The sequence below is a fragment of the Mauremys reevesii genome, linkage group 1, assembly GCF_016161935.1.
Source record: "Mauremys reevesii isolate NIE-2019 linkage group 1, ASM1616193v1, whole genome shotgun sequence".
In the NCBI taxonomy this organism is placed as follows: domain Eukaryota; kingdom Metazoa; phylum Chordata; order Testudines; family Geoemydidae; genus Mauremys; species Mauremys reevesii.
Genome location: NC_052623.1, coordinates 126,377,238 through 126,398,178, shown reverse-complemented (window position 1 = coordinate 126,398,178; position 20,941 = coordinate 126,377,238). Strand labels below are relative to the sequence as shown.

General features: G+C 43.3%; 1 protein-coding gene across 5 annotated transcripts in view; it reads right to left on the bottom strand.

The window, feature by feature from the left end:
* The window catches only part of JADE3 (jade family PHD finger 3), an 87,781-nt gene that overhangs the window by 18,602 nt on the left and 48,238 nt on the right, over nt 1–20,941 (bottom strand). For all 5 annotated transcript variants that reach the window (XM_039482978.1, XM_039482993.1, XM_039483003.1 and 2 more), the window contains exon 4: nt 6,034–6,191. In XM_039482978.1, the coding sequence (XP_039338912.1) occupies nt 6,034–6,191 (158 nt within the window). The remainder of the gene's footprint in view (nt 1–6,033; nt 6,192–20,941) is intronic.

The following is a 20,941-nucleotide window of genomic DNA, read 5'->3' as shown; positions in this document are numbered from 1 at the left end:
TGCAAGCGATTGATTTATTATGGTCTCTGTGCAGTGAAATCTCTGCTAATGTAATCTGTTTTTGCAGCCGCTCCTCAGCGCTAGCATCATGGCCTCAGCTCCACCTCAGATCATCAGGCATTAGATTCTCATAAGGAGTGCAAAACTCCCTCCATCGCATGCACAGTTTACAGTAGGGTTCGCGCTCCTATGAGAATCTAACATCTGACAGAAGGCGGAGCTCAGGCAGTAATGCGAGCGACGGGGAGCAGGGCTGCCCAGAGAATTCAGGAGGCCTGGGGCAAAGAAATTTTGGGTGCCCCTTCTATAAAAAAATTGCAATACTATATTCTCCTGGGGGCCCTTGCGGGGCCCACGGCAAATTGCCCCACTTGCTCCCTTCCACAGGCGTCCCTGGGAAAAATAAACCTTCCGCATTTCGGCACAAACCCAGTTTTGAGAAAACTTCTTTACAAGATATCACTGGTTCTCAGCATCAGTTAGTGCTAAGAGGCACTAAAGCTCATTAAAAGGGTTGGACAAATATTTTCCATCAAAACTTTTTCTGGATTGAAAACTAGGGCTTTTTAAAAAGCAGAAAAAAATCACGGACAATATTTGCTGCTTGCTGTATTTGATTGTTTCTTTAAACAATAAAAAAAATCTGCTTAAAAAAAAATCCAAAACTTTTGAACCACCTCAGCTTGTAACCAAACACCTGAGCCCATCCAGGCAGAGATTTTTCCAGGTTTCTGATACTCTGCTGGCTTCCTTGACTCATATCTGTCTCCATAACTTTGGGTTCATTTAGGTTAGAACATAAGAACAGCCATACTGGGTCAAACCAAAGGCCATTCTGCCCAGTATCCTGTCTACTGACAATGGCCAATGCCAAGTGCCCCAGAGGGAGTGAACCTATCAGGTAATGATCAAGTGATCTCGCTCCTGCCATCCATCTCCACTCTCTGAAAAACAGAGGCTAGGAACACCATTCCTTACCCATCCTGGCTAATAGCCATTAATGGACTTAATCGTCATGCATTTATCTGTTTCCTAGAGACTGGCTCCATGTGGTCCCTCACAAACTGGAGACGGTTACTTTGGGTTTTTCTTTACTATAGCTTATGTACATACTCCATGAAGTGAGCATTTGAGCTTGTTCCAGAATATGGGATGAGCCTATGTTGTCAAAACTGAAATGCTCAAAATAGCACATGCATGTGAATGGACACAGGGTGCTAAAATTAAATTAATCCAGGGGTTCTCAAACTGGAGGCCAGGACCCCTCAGGGGGTCACGAGGTTATTACTGGGGGTCGTGAGCCGTCAGCCTCCACCTCAAACCCCGCTTTGCCTCCAGCATTTATAAGTAGTGTTAAATATATAAAAAAGAGTTTTCAATTTATAAAGGCGGGGGTCGCATCAGAGGTTTGCTATGTGAAAGGGTCACCAGGACAAAAGTTTGAGAACCACTGAATTAACCCCTCTGAAGCCTCAGGGAATGCAGGGGAGGGGGGTCTCCCTTGGTAGGGTTGGGAAGGATAATGCTCGTCTCATGTGATCCTTCCCCCCAGTGGCTAATTTTAAATGAAGCTACCCTCCCCTGACATAAATCTCCCTATAGCACTGAAATTACATATAGACTATAATTTGGCATTTGAGAAGTGAAAGGGATGGTAGCCCTAATGGAAAGCTAACAGCTTGGCTCTTCTGCAAGCCTCAAACTGCTGAATGAGCTTTAGGGTAGGGAAGGCTGTGCCTCCCAAACAGCCTGGCCCTGCTCCCTATCTGACCCCCACCCACTTCCTGCCCCCCCGACTGCCCGCCCCCCTCAGAATCCCCGACCCATCCTGCTCCTTGTCCCCTCACCATCCCCCAGAGACCCCCCCCCCCACCACCACCCAGGGACCCCACCCCTGCTCCCTGTCTGCCCCAACCCCTATCCACCCCCCCGAACGCCCACAATCCAACCCCCATTCCCTGCCCCTGACAGCCCCCAACCTCCACCCCCTCCCTGTGCCCTGACTGTCCCCAGGACTCCCTGCCCCTTAGCCAACCCCCCGGCCCCAGCCTCTTACCCCCAGCTCCCTCCTCACCTGGAGCCTCAGCGCCTCGCTGAACAGCTGCAGCATGTCTCCGGCGGGGCCTGAGCTCCGTCCCGCTCAGAGCCACGTGGGGAGGGGGCGGGGCTGGGAGCTCCACGCCGAGCTGAGGCAGCTGAGCTCAGCCCGGAGATCGCAGCCCCGCCCCCTCACCACGCGGCTCTGAGGGGGCGGGGCTCAGGGGCCCCGCTGGAGACACGCCGCTTGATGTGTTAAGGCTCGGTTCGCGGCCCGGTTCCTAACAGGCCATGGACTGGTACCGGTCCGCTGCCCGGGGATTGGGGACCCCTGGTATAGACCATGCCTACACTAGGAGGGTTTGCCAGCACAACTATACTGGCAAATCTTTTCTAGTGTGGACTTAGCATCGATATTTTTCATCCATCCCTGGTTAATTTAAAAAAGCACAAACCACACCATCAACAACAGTGTTTGTTTAAGGTCAGAAGAGTTTACCCTTTCCTAATCTTCGCAGCAGCTATCTTGAGGTGAGGTTAGGTGGTAAGAAAGAGAAGGCTGACAAGAAACTAAACTACACAGAAGTGTAACAACTCTACTCAGCCTGAGGAACTGAGCAGACAGATGGATTAAATTTAACTAAATAGTAAAGACCATACATAATACAGAACAAGAAATGTTTCTTACTGATGGATTCTGAATTAATTGATTTTCATAGTACTTCAGTAAAGAGATTATATTCAGCTAAAGAGTTAAAAACAAAACAGAATTAGGACACTCAACTGTGCTGCATTAAAATGAAATTATGGTCAAAAACCTAAATTTAGGCACCTAAAAGTAGGATTTTTGAAAGTGCTTAAGTGACTTGAGAACACAAGTCCTACTGACTTCAGTGGAACTTGTGCTCTGAAATTACTTAGGCTTTTTTGAAAATCTCACCTATTGGTTCTTAAAATGTTGAAAATTTTGAACTATGTCAAAATTCACTTTTATTTGCATATCTCCATCTCAAATATTACATTCCAGTTGGAATGAGCAGTTGAACCAACTGATTGCATACTGTATTATTGTACTACAAAAGTATACTGAGTAAGATCTTATGAAAGCTTGTAATGTTCTGAATGTGATGGTCATTATGAGATATGTATATAAACTATGGTTAAGAATCTATGTATTTATGTATACCAAAACTGTGTTCAAACTGTACTACAACTTCAGCTACACTTCACAGCAGGGCAGTGAGCAGTCAAGCAGGGAGGGCCCCTCCCAAGCCAGTGTTTACTTGAATCCTGTTTCACGTAACCAGTCCACTGTCCAGCCCAGGAAAACACAATGATGTACCATTAGACTTCATGAGAAAATACTGAGACATCCCACCCCCAGGATACCAAGTCAAGAGGGGGTTCCCCCACCCTGAATAACCATACATAAGGCTACGAGTTGTCACAGAGGTCACAGATTCCGTGATTATTTGTGACCTCTGTGACTTCAGGACTCCAGCTGTCCACCTCCCTGGGTCGGGGGGCTGCGGCTTCCATGAATTCTTGTTTACTGCCCATGACCTGTCCATAACTTTTCCTAAAAATAACCAGACAAAATCTTAACCTGAACCATGAAGTCACTGTGGTCAAAGAGAGAGAGGGGGGGAAAAAAAAAAAGCCTTTTAAAAGCAGGCTTGGAACTGAGTTTTTATCCAGAAACTGGATAGTCTAAGTGGGACGCTGTCCATGAATGCTGAATCTCCCCCTATAGCTGGGGGTACACTGGAAAGCTGTTAGAAGGTGTCAAGTATCAGAGGGGTAGCCGTGTTAGTCTGGTTCTGTAGAAGCAGCAAAGAATCCTGTGGCACCTTATAGACTAACAGACGTTTTGCAGCATGAGCTTTCGTGGGTGAATACCCACTTCTTCGGATGCAAGTAGTGGAAATTTCCAGGGGCAGGTTTATATATGCAAGCAAGAAGCAAGCTAGAGATAACGAGGTTAGATCAATCAGGGAGGATGAGGCCCTGTTCTAGCAGTTGAGGTGTGAAGACCAAGGGAGGAGAAACTGGTTCTGTAGTTGGCAAGCCATTCACAGTCTTTGTTTAATCCTGAGCTGATGGTGTCAAATTTGCAGATGAACTGGAGCTCAGCAGTTTCTCTTAGAAGTCTTGTCCTAAAGTTTTTTTGCTGCAGGATGGCCACCTTAAGATCTGCTATTGTGTGGCCAGGGAGGTTGAAGTGTTCTCCTACAGGTTTTTGTATATTGCCATTCCTAATGTCTGATTTGTGTCCATTTATCCTTTTCCTTAGAGACTGTCCAGTTTGGCCGATGTACATAGCAGAGGGGCATTGCTGGCATATGATGGCATATATTACATTGGTGGACGTGCAGGTGGATGAACCGGTGATGGTGTGGCTGATCTGGTTAGGTCCTGTGATGGTGTTGCTGGTGTAGATATGTGGGCAGAGTTGGCATCGAGGTTTGTTGCATGGATTGGTTCCTGAGCTAGAGTTACTATGGTGCGGTGTGCAGTTGCTGGTGAGAATATGCTTCAGGTTGGCAGGTTGTCTGTGGGCGAGGACTGGCCTGCCACCCAAGGCCTGTGAAAGTGTGGGATCATTGTCCAGGATGGGTTGTAGATCCCTGATAGAAGGTGACAAGTAACTTGTATTGTTTTATCTAAAAGGGAAGAATAAAGCCTGAGGTTGCATCTTTATGTTCACTTTCCCTTACTATTTTATCTTTGAATCGGTGTTTTTTTCTATTAAATAAACTGTTGGTTTATTTATACCTCAAGTAGGTCTCTGTTGTGCAAACTACACAGAATGTGTATGCCAAAGAAAGCTGGTATCTGGGCGGGGGTCTAGTTTCATGCCTTCGGAGGTGACAAACCAGAGGGGACCAGTCTGATTGTCTGGTACTTAAAAACTCAGAGAATGGATTTGGGGAGACTTGAGACTGCAAGGGCTGTTGGTATCACCTTGCAAGGATAACTAGGCTGAGAGAGCAGGGTGAGACTTTCTGCTTGTGGGTTGGCTACTGGTGTCAGAGATCTGAACCAGAGATACTGCATAAAAGACCCCAGGTTACAGGGCAGGTGGTGACAGAATCCCTTACTGGTCTGGGTGATCCCCAAAGTGTCAGTCATCACATTTCAAAAAGGGGAAGTGGTTAGAGGTCTTCTTGGAGGGGCTCACAAGTTATTACTGAAGACTAATTATTTAAGCCCCAAAGTCAAAGAGGCTCTGCTAGTGCACAGAGGTCCACCAATGCAAAACTAATTGCAGGATCAAGAGCATTAGACTGGAAAATAGAAGGAAAATGAGGTGGTAGAGAGTTTAGGAGAATGAATAGCATTTCCATCTATATCTATATACACATTTTGACTGTAATATATTTATTTTACAGTGAAAGTTCTCAGCCGCTTATGTCAGGGCAGAAACAGGTTACTGGAGATGGCTAGGAAGGATGCTCATGCCCCCCCAAAATGATTCTAGGATGTTCTTACTGTCCTCTGAAGCTTTGACAGATATCAGTCACTGCTGGAAACTAGATCCCGTCTGAGGTGGATTAAGTGTTTGCTGCATTATTACAATTTATGTTGTCCTGTTTTTATGGGTAGATTTATGTAATATAACCGATGCAACAGAATACTGTTTGGAATTGTATTTGATTGGTCACAAGAAGTTAGATGACCATTTTATGCAGTGCACCAAATGCTCAAAGAAAGCATTTTTCTTTTTGTTTTTCAGTTTGATCCTAGTTATGAGTAGTGCATGTTTGCTTTCTGCCTTCAGTTCAGATCTGCCTCCCAGCCCCAAGTACCACTGACGTCTCCAAATACATAATATTTTAATTTTAAAAGATTTTTGGACTTGGGAGGCAGTTGTACAACAGGTTTAAGTATACAAAACAAGCAAGCATTAGCTGCAATTAGATTGTAAATCCTTGAGACAGACTCATTTTATGTTTTGTCCAGTACCAAGCACATTCAGTGTTTAAGACTAATTACCTGAGAGAAGGCTGTGGAATCGTGTCGGGACTGGCTGGGACCTGAACACCCTTTTCCCATTCTTGTTTCCATGTGTCCGCAAAGAGGTAATATTCATCAGGGTTAACATGGTGAGAGTCTGGGAGTTTCATGGCACTAATGAGGTCCTTCCGGAACACCTGCAAAGAAAACCCAGATATCCTATTTGAGAGAAGGCAGGTGTATTAAATGGAGTCTTAATCATTCTCCCTTCCCCTAACACAATAACCAACCTGTTAACACATTTAATGTGGTCAATAACTTGTCAAATATTCTTTAAAAAGTCTTTATAAATTGTAATATTTCAACCCACTGCCCCACACACCCCTTGTTCACTGTCTCACAGCAGAAGCTATGTGTCCTTCCCTACTCCTCCTCCCCTCACACAAGAGCCTTTCTGCCTCCTGAGGCCTCCCCAATCCCATTGAGCACCAGGAGATCCCACCCTCACCAGACTGGGAGCCTCACATTGCTAGTCCATCTCCTCTGAGACATTAGTCCCATTTCTTCACAGAAAGCCACTGTGGGCTTTATACTAGGGCTGTCAAATGATTTAAAAAAATCATGATTAATAGCATAATCAATCACACTGTTAAACAATAATAGAATACCATTTATTTAAATATTTGTGCATGTTTTCTACATTTTAAAATATATTGATTTCAATTACAACACCGAATACAAAGTGTACAGTGCTCACTTTATATTTAATTTTGATTACTAGTATTTTCACAGTAAAAAAAACAAAAGAAATACTATTTTTCAATTCACTTAATACAAGTACTGCAGTGCAATGTCTTTCTACATTTGTAAGTTCAACTTACATAATTATCATGAACGAAAAAGCTGCATTCAAAAATAAAACTAACATTTTAGAGTCTGCAAGTCCACTCAGTCATACTTCTTGTTCAGCCAATTGCTCAGACAAACAAGTTTGTTTAAATTTTCAGGAGATAATGCTGCCCACTTCTTGTTTACAATGTCACCTGAAAGTGAGAACAGGCATTCTCATGGCACTGTTGCAGCCAGTGTCGCAAGATATTTACGTGCTAGATGCGCGAAAGATTCATATGTCCCTTCATGTTTCAACCGCCATTCCAGAGGATGTGTGTCCATGCTGATAACGGTTTCTGCTCGATAACAGTACAAAGCAGTGTTGACCGATGCATGTTCATTTTCATTATCTGAGTCAGATGTCTCCAGCAGAAGGTTAATTTTCTTTTTTGGTTGTTCGGGTTCTGTGGTTTCCACATCAGAGTGTTCCTTTTTTAAGGCTTCTGAAAGCATGCTCCACACCTCGTCCCTCTCTGATTTTGGAAGGCACTTAAGATTCTTAAATGTTGGGTCAAATGCTGTAACTATCTTTAGAAATCTCACATTGGTACCTTCTTTGTGTTTTTGCCAAATCTGCAGTGAAAGTGTTCTCGGTCATCATCGTCCGAGACTGCTATAACATGAAATATATGGCAGAATGCAGGTAAAACAGAGCAGGGGGATATACAATTCTCCCCCAAGGAGTTCAGGCACAAATTTAATTAATGCGTTATTTTTTTAACCAGCGTCATCAGCATGGAAACATGTCCTCTGGAATGGTGGACAAAGCATGAAGGGGCATATGAATGTTTAGCATATCTGGCACGTAAATACCTTGCAATGCTGGCTACAAAAGTGCCATGCAAATGCCTCTTCTCTTCTTATTTACAATGTCACCAGAAAGTGAGGGCCGCATTATGTCCTGTACATGTAAACAAACTTGTTCGTCTTAGTGACTGGCTGAACAAGAAGTAGGACTGAGTGGACTTGTAGGCTCTGAAGTTTTACGTTGTTTTGTTTTTGAGTGCAGTTATGTAACAAAAAAAAAAATCTACATTTGTAAGTTGCACTTTCATGACAAAGACTGCTCCACAGTACTTGTATGAGGTGAATTGAAAAATACATTTTTTATCATTTTTACAGTGCAATTTATAATAAAAAACATACACTTTGATTTCAATTACAACACAGAATACAATAAATATGAAAATGTAGAAAAACATCCAAAATATTTAATGCATTTCAATTGGTATTCTGTTGGTTAACAGTGCGATTAAAACTGCAATGAACTGCGATTACTGTATATACTCATTCATAAGCAGAATTTTTAATAAAAAAGGGAAGCACCAGAGAAGGGGGTCGGCTTATGAACGGGTATAGAGAGGGAGAGGTGGGACACAGCCCCTGCCCCCAAGAGAGGGGGCAAGGAGAGGCAGCACAGTGAGAAGGGAAGTGGTGGGGCCAGAATCTCTCTGCTTTTGGCCACGCTGCTCTCCCCCAAGCCTCCAAAGCAGCTGCAGCTCCAGGGCTGGCAGGCTGCAGCTGTGCCGCTCAGCCCCACCCCCCAGAGCACGCTGCGGCCATGCCACCGGGCCCAGCCCACTGGAACATGCTGTGGTCGTGCCGCCCAGCCTGCCGGAGCAGTTCCAGCCAGGTCAGAGACATCCTCCCCTGGCCCTCCCCAGGTAAGGTGGGAAGGGATGGGAAGGGGAGAGTGTGTGGTCACAGGGGTTACTCCCTGACTCCTAGCTTCTCCCCACCAAAACATTTCCCCACCAGTTGGTGTCCTGGTCCGTCAGGGTAAGCAGCTGGTGCGCCGGGACACTTTGTTTACTTAGGTTAACCTCTGTGCCTGCGGATGCTCGAGTTAAACAAACCATCTCGGCCCCCCAACGGCTTATCCTGATGGCCTGGGAGCCAAAGTTTGCTGACCCCTGAATTATAGGGTTGGCTAATGAATGGGTTATAAAAAATTTCCATTTTTACATATCTATCTTGGGGGGGGGTTGGCTAATTTTTTAAATGGCAATTACATTTTGAGTTAATTGAGAGAGTTAACTGCAATTAATCAACAGCCCTACTTTATACCCATTTCCCTCTATCTTGAGGTTTACTATCTTCCCGCTGCTTGCTCCAGACTGAAGGAGTGGTCAATTAGCAGCAACTAGGGGAGGCAGAGTGTAGGTAATCATCCCCCTCAGGGGTGGTGAAGTGGGTCACTCAGAACCCTAGGCAACAGTCCCTACTCACCTCTGCCTTGGTGGCCACAGACACTCTTCTCCTACCTCAGCCTCCCCAACCTACCCAACACCCTCCAGACACTGGTCTGTCGTCAGTGTATAAGACACTGAAACTAGACAGTATCTTAAGGATTAAAGTTAAACTAAAGACTTTACAACGCTCAATACTATATTCAGGATTCTATGCGTCTTACGACAGCAACCACACAATCCTGTTCAGCATCATTCAGTACAAGCCGTATAATGCAATACACGCTTTCTAAAAAAAAAAAATCACAAACACTGAGTAATCACACTAAGTTCTTTTTGCACTGATATGGTTTAAAAAAGGACTTAAGTTTCTTAAAACTAAACACATGTTGTTTTAACGGAATAACCTCCAGAGACTGCCTCCTCTAGTTTGTCTCTTCAAAAAGGTAGGTACACACAATTTAGCAGAGTGATTTAAGTGAAGGGCACATTTACAGTGTGAATTAGCTAGAAGTTAATAAATGCACTGGTAAACTACAAATGTATTTATACAATGAGCAAAAGCAGTTACCATGGCTTGTTTCAAAGAAACTGGCCTCAGGTGGACGTCATGGCTGATCATGCTCAATAAAACAAAAAAACCCTGTAAGCCAAAAGTGATCTAATGGCAAAAATCAAAAGAAGGGAAAGTTATCTCTGATGGATTGGTGGAACTCTTGGTAACATTGAGATAATGTCAGATAAAGACAGAAATTAGAGGTTTCAGATTCACAGCTCCTTTTATCCTCTTCAATCTGATGGTATTAGCCATTTTAAGATTGGTTTAGAATCCTCTTCAGAATTTTATTGGCCTGCACCCTCAGTGTGAAACAGATTTTGAAGCTGTGTAGGACGGTACAGCTAAACATGCTTTTTTGCAAACTCATTGTAAAAAGAATCTGAGCATTTCTAACCATGGGCCTACTGGAAAAAGAGTGATCTAGCAAACTTTAAACTTTAAATATGTTTAAATTGGGTCTGGTTATTAAAACTCCATTTTAAATCAATCAGGCAGACAGTTTCATTAGTATACAAACATGTTTGTGTTAATTATTTTAAAATGAACACAATCATGTCTGTCTTATTAAGATAGGCTGCCAGTAATCTGGGGCAGAAATGGCAGCTTATAATACCACACCAGTTGATTTTATACATAGGAGGAGCACACATTAAACAGAAGTGTAACAAAAACAGATGAACTATGACAGACCCCAGAATCTCCACCACCTAATGTCCTTATATTAGAGCACTCGGTTTACAGAAGTCTTCTGTTGTAAGATTCTCAAGTAACCAAACCTTTAGAAGCTAAATACTAACTTTAAAGTCAAACTTTGGAGAAGTAATTTATAACCAATTAAATCACTGGCCCCAGACATGTTGTTAAAGCTTGCCCTAGCTATATCATTGTTGATTAGAAGCATACTGGCAACAACTAGCTCTGAAGTTTCCCTATACTGGAGTGAGAACACTGCAGTGAAAAACTGAAATCTGTTGAAACACCCAATTTTTCTAAGCTGTGTAATATAATAAATAAAATTGAAAGTGTTTTATACCAATTCAAACCCACATGATTTCCATCTTTACCATGGAAGAGGACTGGGGGAAAAAAAAATGTATAAGAAATACTAACATGGCACACTTCTGAAGAGTCCTGGAAAAACTCAACAATATATTTAAGAACAGCAGTTACTGGCTTAATTATTTGAGAAGACACTATTTAATGTTATTTGAGGCAGTGCTTTACACACTACCACTTTTAAGTACTGGCTGAAACTAAAACCGCAGAAGACTTCATTCAAACAGAGTGATTTTACTAGTACTAGCAATGAAAGCGTTATTAGAGAAGTCAGCAAAGAATCCTGTGGCACCTTATAGACTAACAGACGTTTTGCAGCATGAGCTTTCGTGGGTGAATACCCACTTCTTCGGATGCCATCCGAAGAAGTGGGTATTCACCCACGAAAGCTCATGCTGCAAAACATCTGTTAGTCTATAAGGTGCCACAGGATTCTTTGCTGCTTTTACAGAACCAGATTAACACGGATACCCCTCTGATATTAGAGAAGTCACAGTTTTCTCACAGCACAGCTTTAAGGTGAGTTCATCTTCTCATCATCCATTATATATTAGAGTTGTGTCATCTATATTTTTAGAACAGAAGTCCCTTGGGACCTGGACTATTTTTTTTCTTTGTTGCACAGTACCAACCACACGGTCTGTGCTCAGCAATATTAAGTACCAAGTACTCTGCTTCAGACACTAAAATAGATTTACAGTAGAGGTATCACTAGTGGCCAATCAATCAGATGTAATTATTAGGCATATGCTTCAGGGGTTTAGAGAGGGTCCCATATGAGGAAAGATTAAAGAGGCTAGGACTCTTCAGTTTGGAAAAGAGGAGACTAAGGGGGGACATGATAGAGGTATATAAAATCATGAGTGATGTTGAGAAAGTGGATAAGGAAAAGTTATTTACTTATTCCCATAATACAAGAACTAGGGGTCACCAAATGAAATTAATAGGCAGCAGGTTTAAAACAAATAAAAGGAAGTTCTTCTTCACGCAGTGCACAGTCAACTTGTGGAACTCCTTACCTGAGGAGGTTGTGAAGGCTAGGACTATAACAATGTTTAAAAGGGGACTGGATAAATTCATGGTGGCTAAGTCCATAAATGGCTATTAGCCAGGATGGGTAAGAATGGTGTCCCTAGCCTCTGTTCGTCAGAGGATGGAGATGGATGGCAGGAGAGAGATCACTTGATCATTGCCTGTTAGGTTCACTCCCTCAGGGGCACCTGGCATTGGCCACTGTCGGTAGACAGATACTGGGCTAGATGGACCTTTGGTCTGACCCGGTACGGCCTTTCTTATGTTCTTATGTTCTTATATAGGGGCTCTAAAGCAGGGGTAGTCAATAGGCACACCTATTCCACACCACCAGATGCTTTTGAACGGACCCTAAAATCTTTTTATTTATCATTATTGTTATTTTCTCTGGAGTCTGGACCTTGACTATACATTGACCAAGAAATTTGGACCTTGACAAAAAATAATTGACTACCCCACTCTAAATCATAAGGAGCCCAACACCTGACCAAAGTTTCCTTGGTACACATAGTTTTCTTCCATAGTTACAGAAATGCTGTAACTTAGCTTTTCTTTCAGAGGTCTTGCCATTGTTACAAAGCTATCTATAGTTCTTTCCATCAGCCACAAACCTGGTTTTTCACCTTTGACTAAGCAGCCTCTTCAAACAGTTAAAAGCTCTCACTCAGAGAACAAAAACATGTATCGAATATTAGTCACCTTACAATTCTTTGCTACTACAAGACCTGTTGCAAGTAGGAGAATTAATTCAATATTATTAAGTTATTAATTCAGTTACATTATTTTCAGCATTTGTCTTCAATAGTGTCACTATGCCAAACAGATTTGGCAAAGAATGGACCTCTTTCAAAAGGGAACAGTGTCTGGAAATCTAGCTTTCCTTATAGTTGTATATATTTTGGAGCAGTCTTAAAATTCCCCCTCGTTGACCAGATCTTTAGAGCAGTAGTGATTCCAAGGGATTGTGTTCTAGCTGCACTCTTAGGCCTGGTCTACACTGGGGAGGGGGTGTGTGGGTGTGGGTGTGTGTCGGCGACATCGATCTAAGATACGCAACTTCAGCTACGAGAATAGCATAGCTGAAGTCGACGTATCTTAGATTGACTTACTTCATGTCCTCGCAGCACGGGATCAATGGCCGTGGCTCCCCCATCGACTCCACTTCCATCTCTCGCCCTGGTGGAGTTCCAGAGTCGACGGGGAGCGCATTCGGAGATTGATGTATCACGTCTAGATGAGACGTGATACATTGATCTCCGATTGATCTATCACTACCCGCCAATCCGGCGGGTAATGTAGACATACTCTTAGAGATCACTGCCTTCACTTCCTATCTAAAACAGAAAATATAACCATCAAACCTGAGTCATCCCAAGGGACTGCAAGTTTACCAAAAATCACTTTAGATCCTAAAATATGAAGTCTGTAGAAAAAAAGACCTCAAAAAGTCACTTGCATATGTAACCTCTATGCACATTTAAGATGCAAGCTAATCTGAAAATAGTACAGTAGCTGCATGTGAGTCAAAGTAATTTCAATATGGTCCTGATACAAAGCAGAGACTTTAAATGATTATATGACAATCCAGAATCCTGAAGATGAAACTTGTCAGTAAGACAGGAAGTTGGGAATGTTTATTATTTCCCAGTATACATTTGCAGGACATAATTACTTCTAATATAAATAAATATTCAGGTATGTCTTACAAACAAATCCAGTGTTCCCAAGTAACACTTTAAAAAGCCAATTTCATATAGTTACTGAAAGCTATATGGAAAAGGAGTACTTATGAATAAAAGGATGTTCTCCTTATTTCTTAGGTTAAGAACATGCTGAATTCTAATTGGCTACTCAATATCCATATCCTAACTCCGACAGATGGGCTGGTGGCGGGGAGGGGAGTTGGAATGGACATGCTCAACACATCTCGAAGAATAGTTATGGAAGTTTACTAACCATTTTTAATTTGAGTGCTTGCTCATGTCCATTTCAATATAGGTGACTCCCAAACAGTTGCAGCGGTAGAGGGTTCAGAGTTCATTGGCATACTGATTGTAATACTGCTTGGCCAAAACCCACATCGTGTCTAGCATGCTGGGTGATGGCATAGTGAGATGCCAAGGTATGGACTGACTACCATGTTGCTGCTCTACAGATGTCCTGGATAGGACCTTGAGCTACGAACGCAGCGAAAGATGCTTGAGCCCTGGTAGAATGCACCGTTAGGGCAGGAGGACCTTTGTTGGGTCATAGCATGTAAGGATATAGGAAGTGATCCACGATGAGATTCTCTGGCCAAGACTGAAAGGCCTTTCATCCTGTCTGCAAGGGTGAATGAAGGCAGATCGTCCAGCTGCTTCTCTTTTTGTTCTTTCCAAAGTGCCAGGGGGTGCTCAACCCCCAGCTCTGCCCCAGGCCCACCCCCACTCCACCCCTTCCCTCAAGGCGCCACTCCTGCCCCACCTCTTCCTGCCCTTGCTCCACCCCCTCCCCCAGAGCACACCAGGTCCCTACTCCTCTCCTCTCCAGAGTCTCCTGAATGCCATGAAACAGCTGATTGCTGTGGGCTGGAGGCACAGGGATGGAGGGGGAAGGCTGCGCACCTCCTGCCTGCAGCAATCAGCTGTTTTGTGGCATTTAGGAGGCTCAGGGGGGGGGGGGGGGAGAGCGAGGCTGCAGTGCCCAGTCTCCCCCCTCCTTCCCCATGCCTCCCACTCTCAGCAATCAGCTGTTTCGGGGTGTTCAGGAGGCTGGGAGGGGAGGGGGGAGAGGCTGCACGCCGCATCCTCACTCCTCTCCCCAGCCTCCTGAACACTGAAACAGCTGATTGCTGCAGGCGGGAGGTGCAGGGAGGGAGGACAAAGCTGCTGATCCACAGGGCCGTCGGCGGGCAGGAGGCGGTGGTGGTGGAGTGGAGCTGATGGGGGGCTGCCAGCCCACCCTGGTTCCAAGCCCCCAAGGCCAAACAACGCTACAATCAAACATTGTGCAACTTTAAATGAGTATGTTCTCTAATAGATCAGTGACATAACAAAACAACGTTAACCTGGATGACATTAAGTGAGGAGTTACTCTACATAAAAGGTTGTTACAAGGAGGAGGGAGAAATTTTTTTCCCCTTAACTTTTGAAGATAGAACAAGAAGCAAAGGGCTTAAATTCCAGCAAGGGAGGTTTAGGTTGAACATTAGGAAAAACTTTCTAACTGTCAGGGTGGTTAAGCACAGGAATAAATTGGCTAGGGAGGTTGTGGAATCTCCACCACTGGAGATTTTTAAGAGCAGGTTAGACAAACACCTGTGAGAGATGGTCTAGATAGTACTTAGTCCTGCCTTGAGTGCAGGGGATTGGACTAGATGACCTCTCCATGTCCTCTCTAATCCTACGTTTCTATGGTTCACGATTAATCTGAGCAACCTTCTGTGTCCCTGAAAGATTGTGAAAATATGTGTCCTTCAAATCAAGGGCAGCGTACCAGTCCCCTGGATCCAGGGAGGGAATGATGGAGACTAAAGAGATCATGAAGAAACCAAAGTTCTGCATGAACTGGTTGAGCTTCTGCAGGTCCAGAATCAGTCTGAGTGTGCCACTGGCCTTTGGGATTAGGAAATAATGGGAGTAGAATCCCCCAGCCCCATAGATCCTGTGGAATCTCCTCCACAGCTCCAAATCTTAGGAGCAACTGCACCTCTTGAAAAAGTAGTTTCTCGTGAAAAGGGTCCCTGAAGAGATACAGGGAGAGAGGGTGGAAAGGAGAGTAACAACTGAACTGAAGGCTGTTATCCCACTGCTATCATGCGTAGCAGCCACCTGTCCAAGGTAATGTGGGCCCATGCCCGATAAAAATGGAATAAACAGTTCACAAAAACTGGGGAATCTGGATCCATACTGCAGCCTAGTAAATTGCCCTGAGCATCCCATCAAAAGGCCTGCTGGGACCCTGTCAAGTGTCCAGGGGTGTGGGGGAGGAGGAGAGAGAGGGAGCAGGCATGGACACAGACGAGGATTGGGTCAGAGGTCTCCTAGAACCCTTACTCTTCTTCCTATTGTAGTCCTGCCGAGCAAGAAGAACAGAGCAGACAGCTGAGGTTTATAGGGGTTCCTTGGGGGAGCCAGTGTATGCAGTCTGGCTCCTGGACCTAACCTTTCCTAAGCGGAAGGGTTGAAGGCACAGGTCAGAAGAGGAAGAAAACATTTCAGAACAACTTCTAGAATGTGCTATCTGTAAAACCTAGATCCTGTGTTTACTAAGCAAGATACTAAGACAAATTGACACAAAGTGCTGTTTTACTTGGTAAACAGGAGCACTACTTTCCTACACCAAAAAAATAAAAAACAAACAGTAACAACAAGAAAATATTCAATAAAAATCTTCATGTGGTCATATCTCATTAATGAAATATCTTTTGTAAAGCATGTCCTTAACTGTTGTTATAGTTAAGCACCTCCCTACCTGAAAGAAAGGCAAGCTCAAAATCAAGTACTATTTTTGTTTATTTTAGTAAGGAAAATATACAGAATAGTCTAACCAGAGCCACAAATACCAGTCAACTCAATTGGAAACAGAAGCAGCTGCTATGCTGATGTGGTTGTTTCAAGAAGCCATTTTACTAGACAAATAAAAATAAATAAATAAAATAAAATAAATCTAAATTAGAAAGTGTCAGTTAGAAGAGTGGGGAAAACAAGGCTGTGTTTGTGCTCCACTAACAAGCTCTTTCATAACACTTTACATGCTCAAATCACTGTATACACTTCATTGTATATTCTCCATATAGATAATTATAGAATTCCTCCCATCCTTTCTGCTAACCTTGCCTTTTCATTAGACTGTCCTTCCCACAAAGCTGTTCCACAACCACTGTCTGTGATCCCTTGTGGTAGTAGTATTTGGCTAGTCATCCTAGGTAGCCTTATAGGAACAAGTTCTCCAGTATCAATCTCATTCACTATCGGGCAAAGCCACACAGCAGCTCTGCAAGTGCTTCAGCAGCCCCCAGTTTAGTCATTCATTTGATATTCTATGCATGAAACAAAGATTACAATATAGCATAACATCCTGAAAGGTTGCTTAATGCCAAAGGCAAATCTATGCCTTTTATTCTTAAATAGACACATGCTTGTCTTGCCAAACTGCTGAAGGTAATAAACACAGTTGTCTGCCTCTTACAAGTCTCCTGAAAGATGAGATGATCTTATTTATAACACACATGCCCACAATTTGCTATTGTAGCACATAAGTTTAAAATTACAGTAATTAGAAACAGATCAGTGTGTTACTGGACAAAAAAAATAAATCCGTATTTATACCCAGAGCACTCTGTAAGAGAAGTGAAATTAGTAAAAGAATGAAAGTTTGTAGGGACTCAAAGCATGAAGGGAGGGATTTTAGTCCTGCTTTACATGCAAACCTCAATGAAACCTTAGCCCAATGGTCCCCAAACTTTTGATCTCACGTCCCCTCCCCCATCCGCTTTACCTCTGAGCTAGGGCCAGGAGCAGGGTCGCAGGGGAGCCACCCATAGTTAAGGTTGCTGGACACTTCTTGTTACAGACCCTGTTAGTTGCTTATAACAAAATATGGACTGAAGTTTTCAATGCCAGGTGCCTGCACCTGAGGCTGTTTTTTTTATGTTTCAGTGGTTTCTCAGAATGGGGTTAGGGGAGAAAATACATTTGCTTGGGTAAAAAGTTTAGTACAACTATGAGATGCTCTTGCATTTCCATATTTTGGAACAGGGATTTGAAATTCGTTAAGAGGGAACAGCTCTGGTGTCAGGGTTGTGCCTTTTACCATCCCAGTGAAAGTTTGCCCATGTCTGTCCAAGTTATAAGACTCTGAAAATCAGTTTGCACATTACTCCTGGGGGAATTCTGTGCTACTGCGCAATGCAGAATTTTGCAGAAATTAATGTGCATGCAGAATTTCCTTCCCCCCACAGAAATGGTCTTCAGTGCTGCTGGCTGCCACTAGGGGCCGCTGGACTTAGCAGAGCCTGGCTCTCGCACACAAGATACTGCTGGGGGGGGGAAGAAGGGAGCTAGAGGGTTACCAGCAGCTGCAGTTCCACGCATGCCTTGAGGGAAGGAGAGGGCAGTGCACACACAGGAAACTCCATGCAAGCCTGGGACTGAGCATCAGGCTGTTTCTCCCTCTGGATCCCTGGGCTCTGAGGCATATGCAGCTGGGCTCTGAGGGGGAGGGGTTGTGGGTGTCTGGCTCCCTGGCTGGGCGGGGAGAGGGGAGGTAGACAGAAACAGGAACTGGGTTGTCATAGGCGTTTCTTTAACTCTCTTCTCCTGGGGAGGGGGGCGGGGGGAGATTTTGTGTGTCTCTGTATTGTTGCAGACATACTTGCTGACAGGCATTTTGAAATAAATTACCAAAATAATTCAAACTGGCATGATTATATAGTGTGATTTTGACAAAAAATTTGCAGAATTTTAAAACATTGTGCGCAGAATTTTTTTTTTTGCTGCACTTATGTGGGGAACGAACTGCACAGGCGACAACCCACAAAGCAAATGAGTATGTTCAATCCTAGGGCTACAGGAGGAGTAAGACTTTCCCTGCACCTGCTCCTTCCAGTAGTGGGGGATTCACTGTGCTGGCAGGCACCAATATTGAGACGATAGCTTCCAAAATTATTCAGCACACAAGAGAATGGCACCTAGGCACTGAGGAGGAAGAGAAAAGAGCAGCCATACTGGAATGCAGAAGGGTAAGAAACAAGGAGGGGGACATGGGGAGGAGAACAAAGAGGCTGGGGAGGAAGAGGGGCTGAAGTCTAACTACTAAAAGCACATTCCCCTGCAGAACCTTTTGTAAAATCCTGTGCTTAGTGATCATTGCCACACCCAAGGACTAAAGTCTGTCGTGGGGTTAAACCCAGCGTAGCAGGTACATAACCCAGGATATACTTTTCAGCAGAGGTTTTGCAGCTGAAACCAAGCACCATTTTAATTCATGTCCATCTCTATCCACAGCTGCCTGACTGTTGGACAATCCCATAGCATAAGCATCAAGGTTCCTTTTTCTTTGTTAAAGTGCCAGCAAAGAGGATAAGGCCTTTATCTTGTGCAATCTCTGTGGTGTCCAATCCATTTTGAGTAAAATTGTTTGTTGTACCAAACATAGCCTAAGACGGAGGCATTTTTAACATTATGTAATATGCTCTGCCACACAGATTTTTTTAAGGACTCAAATCTCTTTCCTGCATTTTCACAAAACTCCAAACCAAAGGAATTTCTCTTCATTAACAAAGTATACACAGTGGACATGGGCCTGGGGAGTTTATGAAGCATTTCCAGGGTACCCACTAGTTCTGGCCCAGAGACCTCAAACTGATATTTCAGCAAGCGTCTTCATTGTAACTACTGCCACTTCACTGAGGGTAGCAGGTCATGACATTGCTTTAGCATTAGGAAAGGGACAGCCCTCAACACTGACTATCTGGGAAATCCAAAGGATGCCTCTGCCCAGCCAGTTCTTCCAAATTATAAGTCTGTTCCCAATTTGCAACTCTGGGTTCCCTCAAATAGGTGTTTTTGACAGCAAGGATGAAATTGATCCCTCTTAGGCTAGCCCAGATCTATATCTCAGCCACCACTGAAGACACCTTATTTTTCTCCACTGGACAAAAAGAGGAACTGCGGAGGTCCACGGGGGGAATTGGATGCATTAATGTACATTCAGTTTCCACCCACATAGATACAAAGGTGTCAAATTGGTTCCACCACATTATCTGTGACATGATAAAAGCATAATAGTAATTATGTAGGTTTAGGAGCCCAACCCACCCACCTCACCCCCTGCATACAGGGAATTGGAGGTTTGTGTTGTTTAAAACAAAACAACAAAACACAATAATCCTGGGTGTTGATCAGGGCCCCACAGGAAGGCTCTAATAACGCTATTAAACCTTTTAAAATAAGATGAAGGGATATGTACCAAAAGACCACTTAGAATATACACTTAGAAGCCTAGGCAAAATATTCATTTTTATTACATTAACCCTCACCCTCAGGAAGAGAGGGTGCAACCTATTTATATCACAATTTATCTTCCCTAGTTTGATATTTCTTGTTACTTTTTACCTATTTACTTAGAAATTAAAACAATTATCCTGTAATAAGAATATCGAACATAATATTCCCACATATTAATGTTTTGAACATTTCTAATCCTTGTATAAGATATGCTCTCCAATAGACACAGCCAAAGATTGCTTGTTTACTAAGGTTTGAGGCTCTGTAGGGACCATACTGCTCTGAGATGAAGGCTTCCCAAGGAACTACATATATGCATTACCAAAAATTGTGTTTGTATCATCCAATTGCACATTATGGACAGCTGCAAAGCATGCATGGCCCAGCAGTGGGCTCTTTTCACACTATAATTCTGCACAGACCAGATGTCTATGTCCTTTAATATCTGTCTCATGTTTCAAAGGCTCTTGGCATCTTGGTATTTAAGTGATAAATTTCAATTAGAGGACCAGTTTTGCCCCCACTTAAGTTTACATAAAATCATTCAAATTGGTGGGTTATCTCTAGAGCCAAAGTAGAATTTTTCTACCAAATTTGAAGTGAACCAGATACATGGTTTCTGGATTGTGACACTTAAGTGTTCAGAGTCTAAAGACACAAAGCAATTCCCACATAAAAACTGCTTCAATATTGAAGTTGTGGTTCAGTGGTTTGACTTACAACTCTAAAAGGGTTTAAGAAAGCTAAAAACCCAGGAAATGCTGTGTTAAGTTTGCACTTCTCAAACAAGGCACCCGAAGTACCATGAACTCTGCCCCAAAATGATGTTCCAAGGAAACTCATAATCCTCCCTTATTCATCCATAAAATACTTAATTTTATTCTTGACTATAATTGATAAGATTCTAGTTTTGGAGAAGTGGCTATTGCTGCTTTATCGTCTTCTTTATAGGAACATAGGAATTGCCATGCTGGACCAAACTCAAGATCAGTCTAGTCCAGTACCCCATCACTGATAGTGACCATTACCAGATGCTTCAAAGAAGGTGCAAGAGCCTGAGAGTAGATAGATATATGGTAATCAGTCCTCCACCCTAGGGCCCATCATGGCCTCTAGTAATTAAAGACTGGCTTCAGTCCAAATCCTTTCTGAATCTTGCTAAGTTCTTAGTGTCAACCACATCCTACAGCAATTAGTTCCACAGTCTAATTACATGTAGCATGGAAAAATAA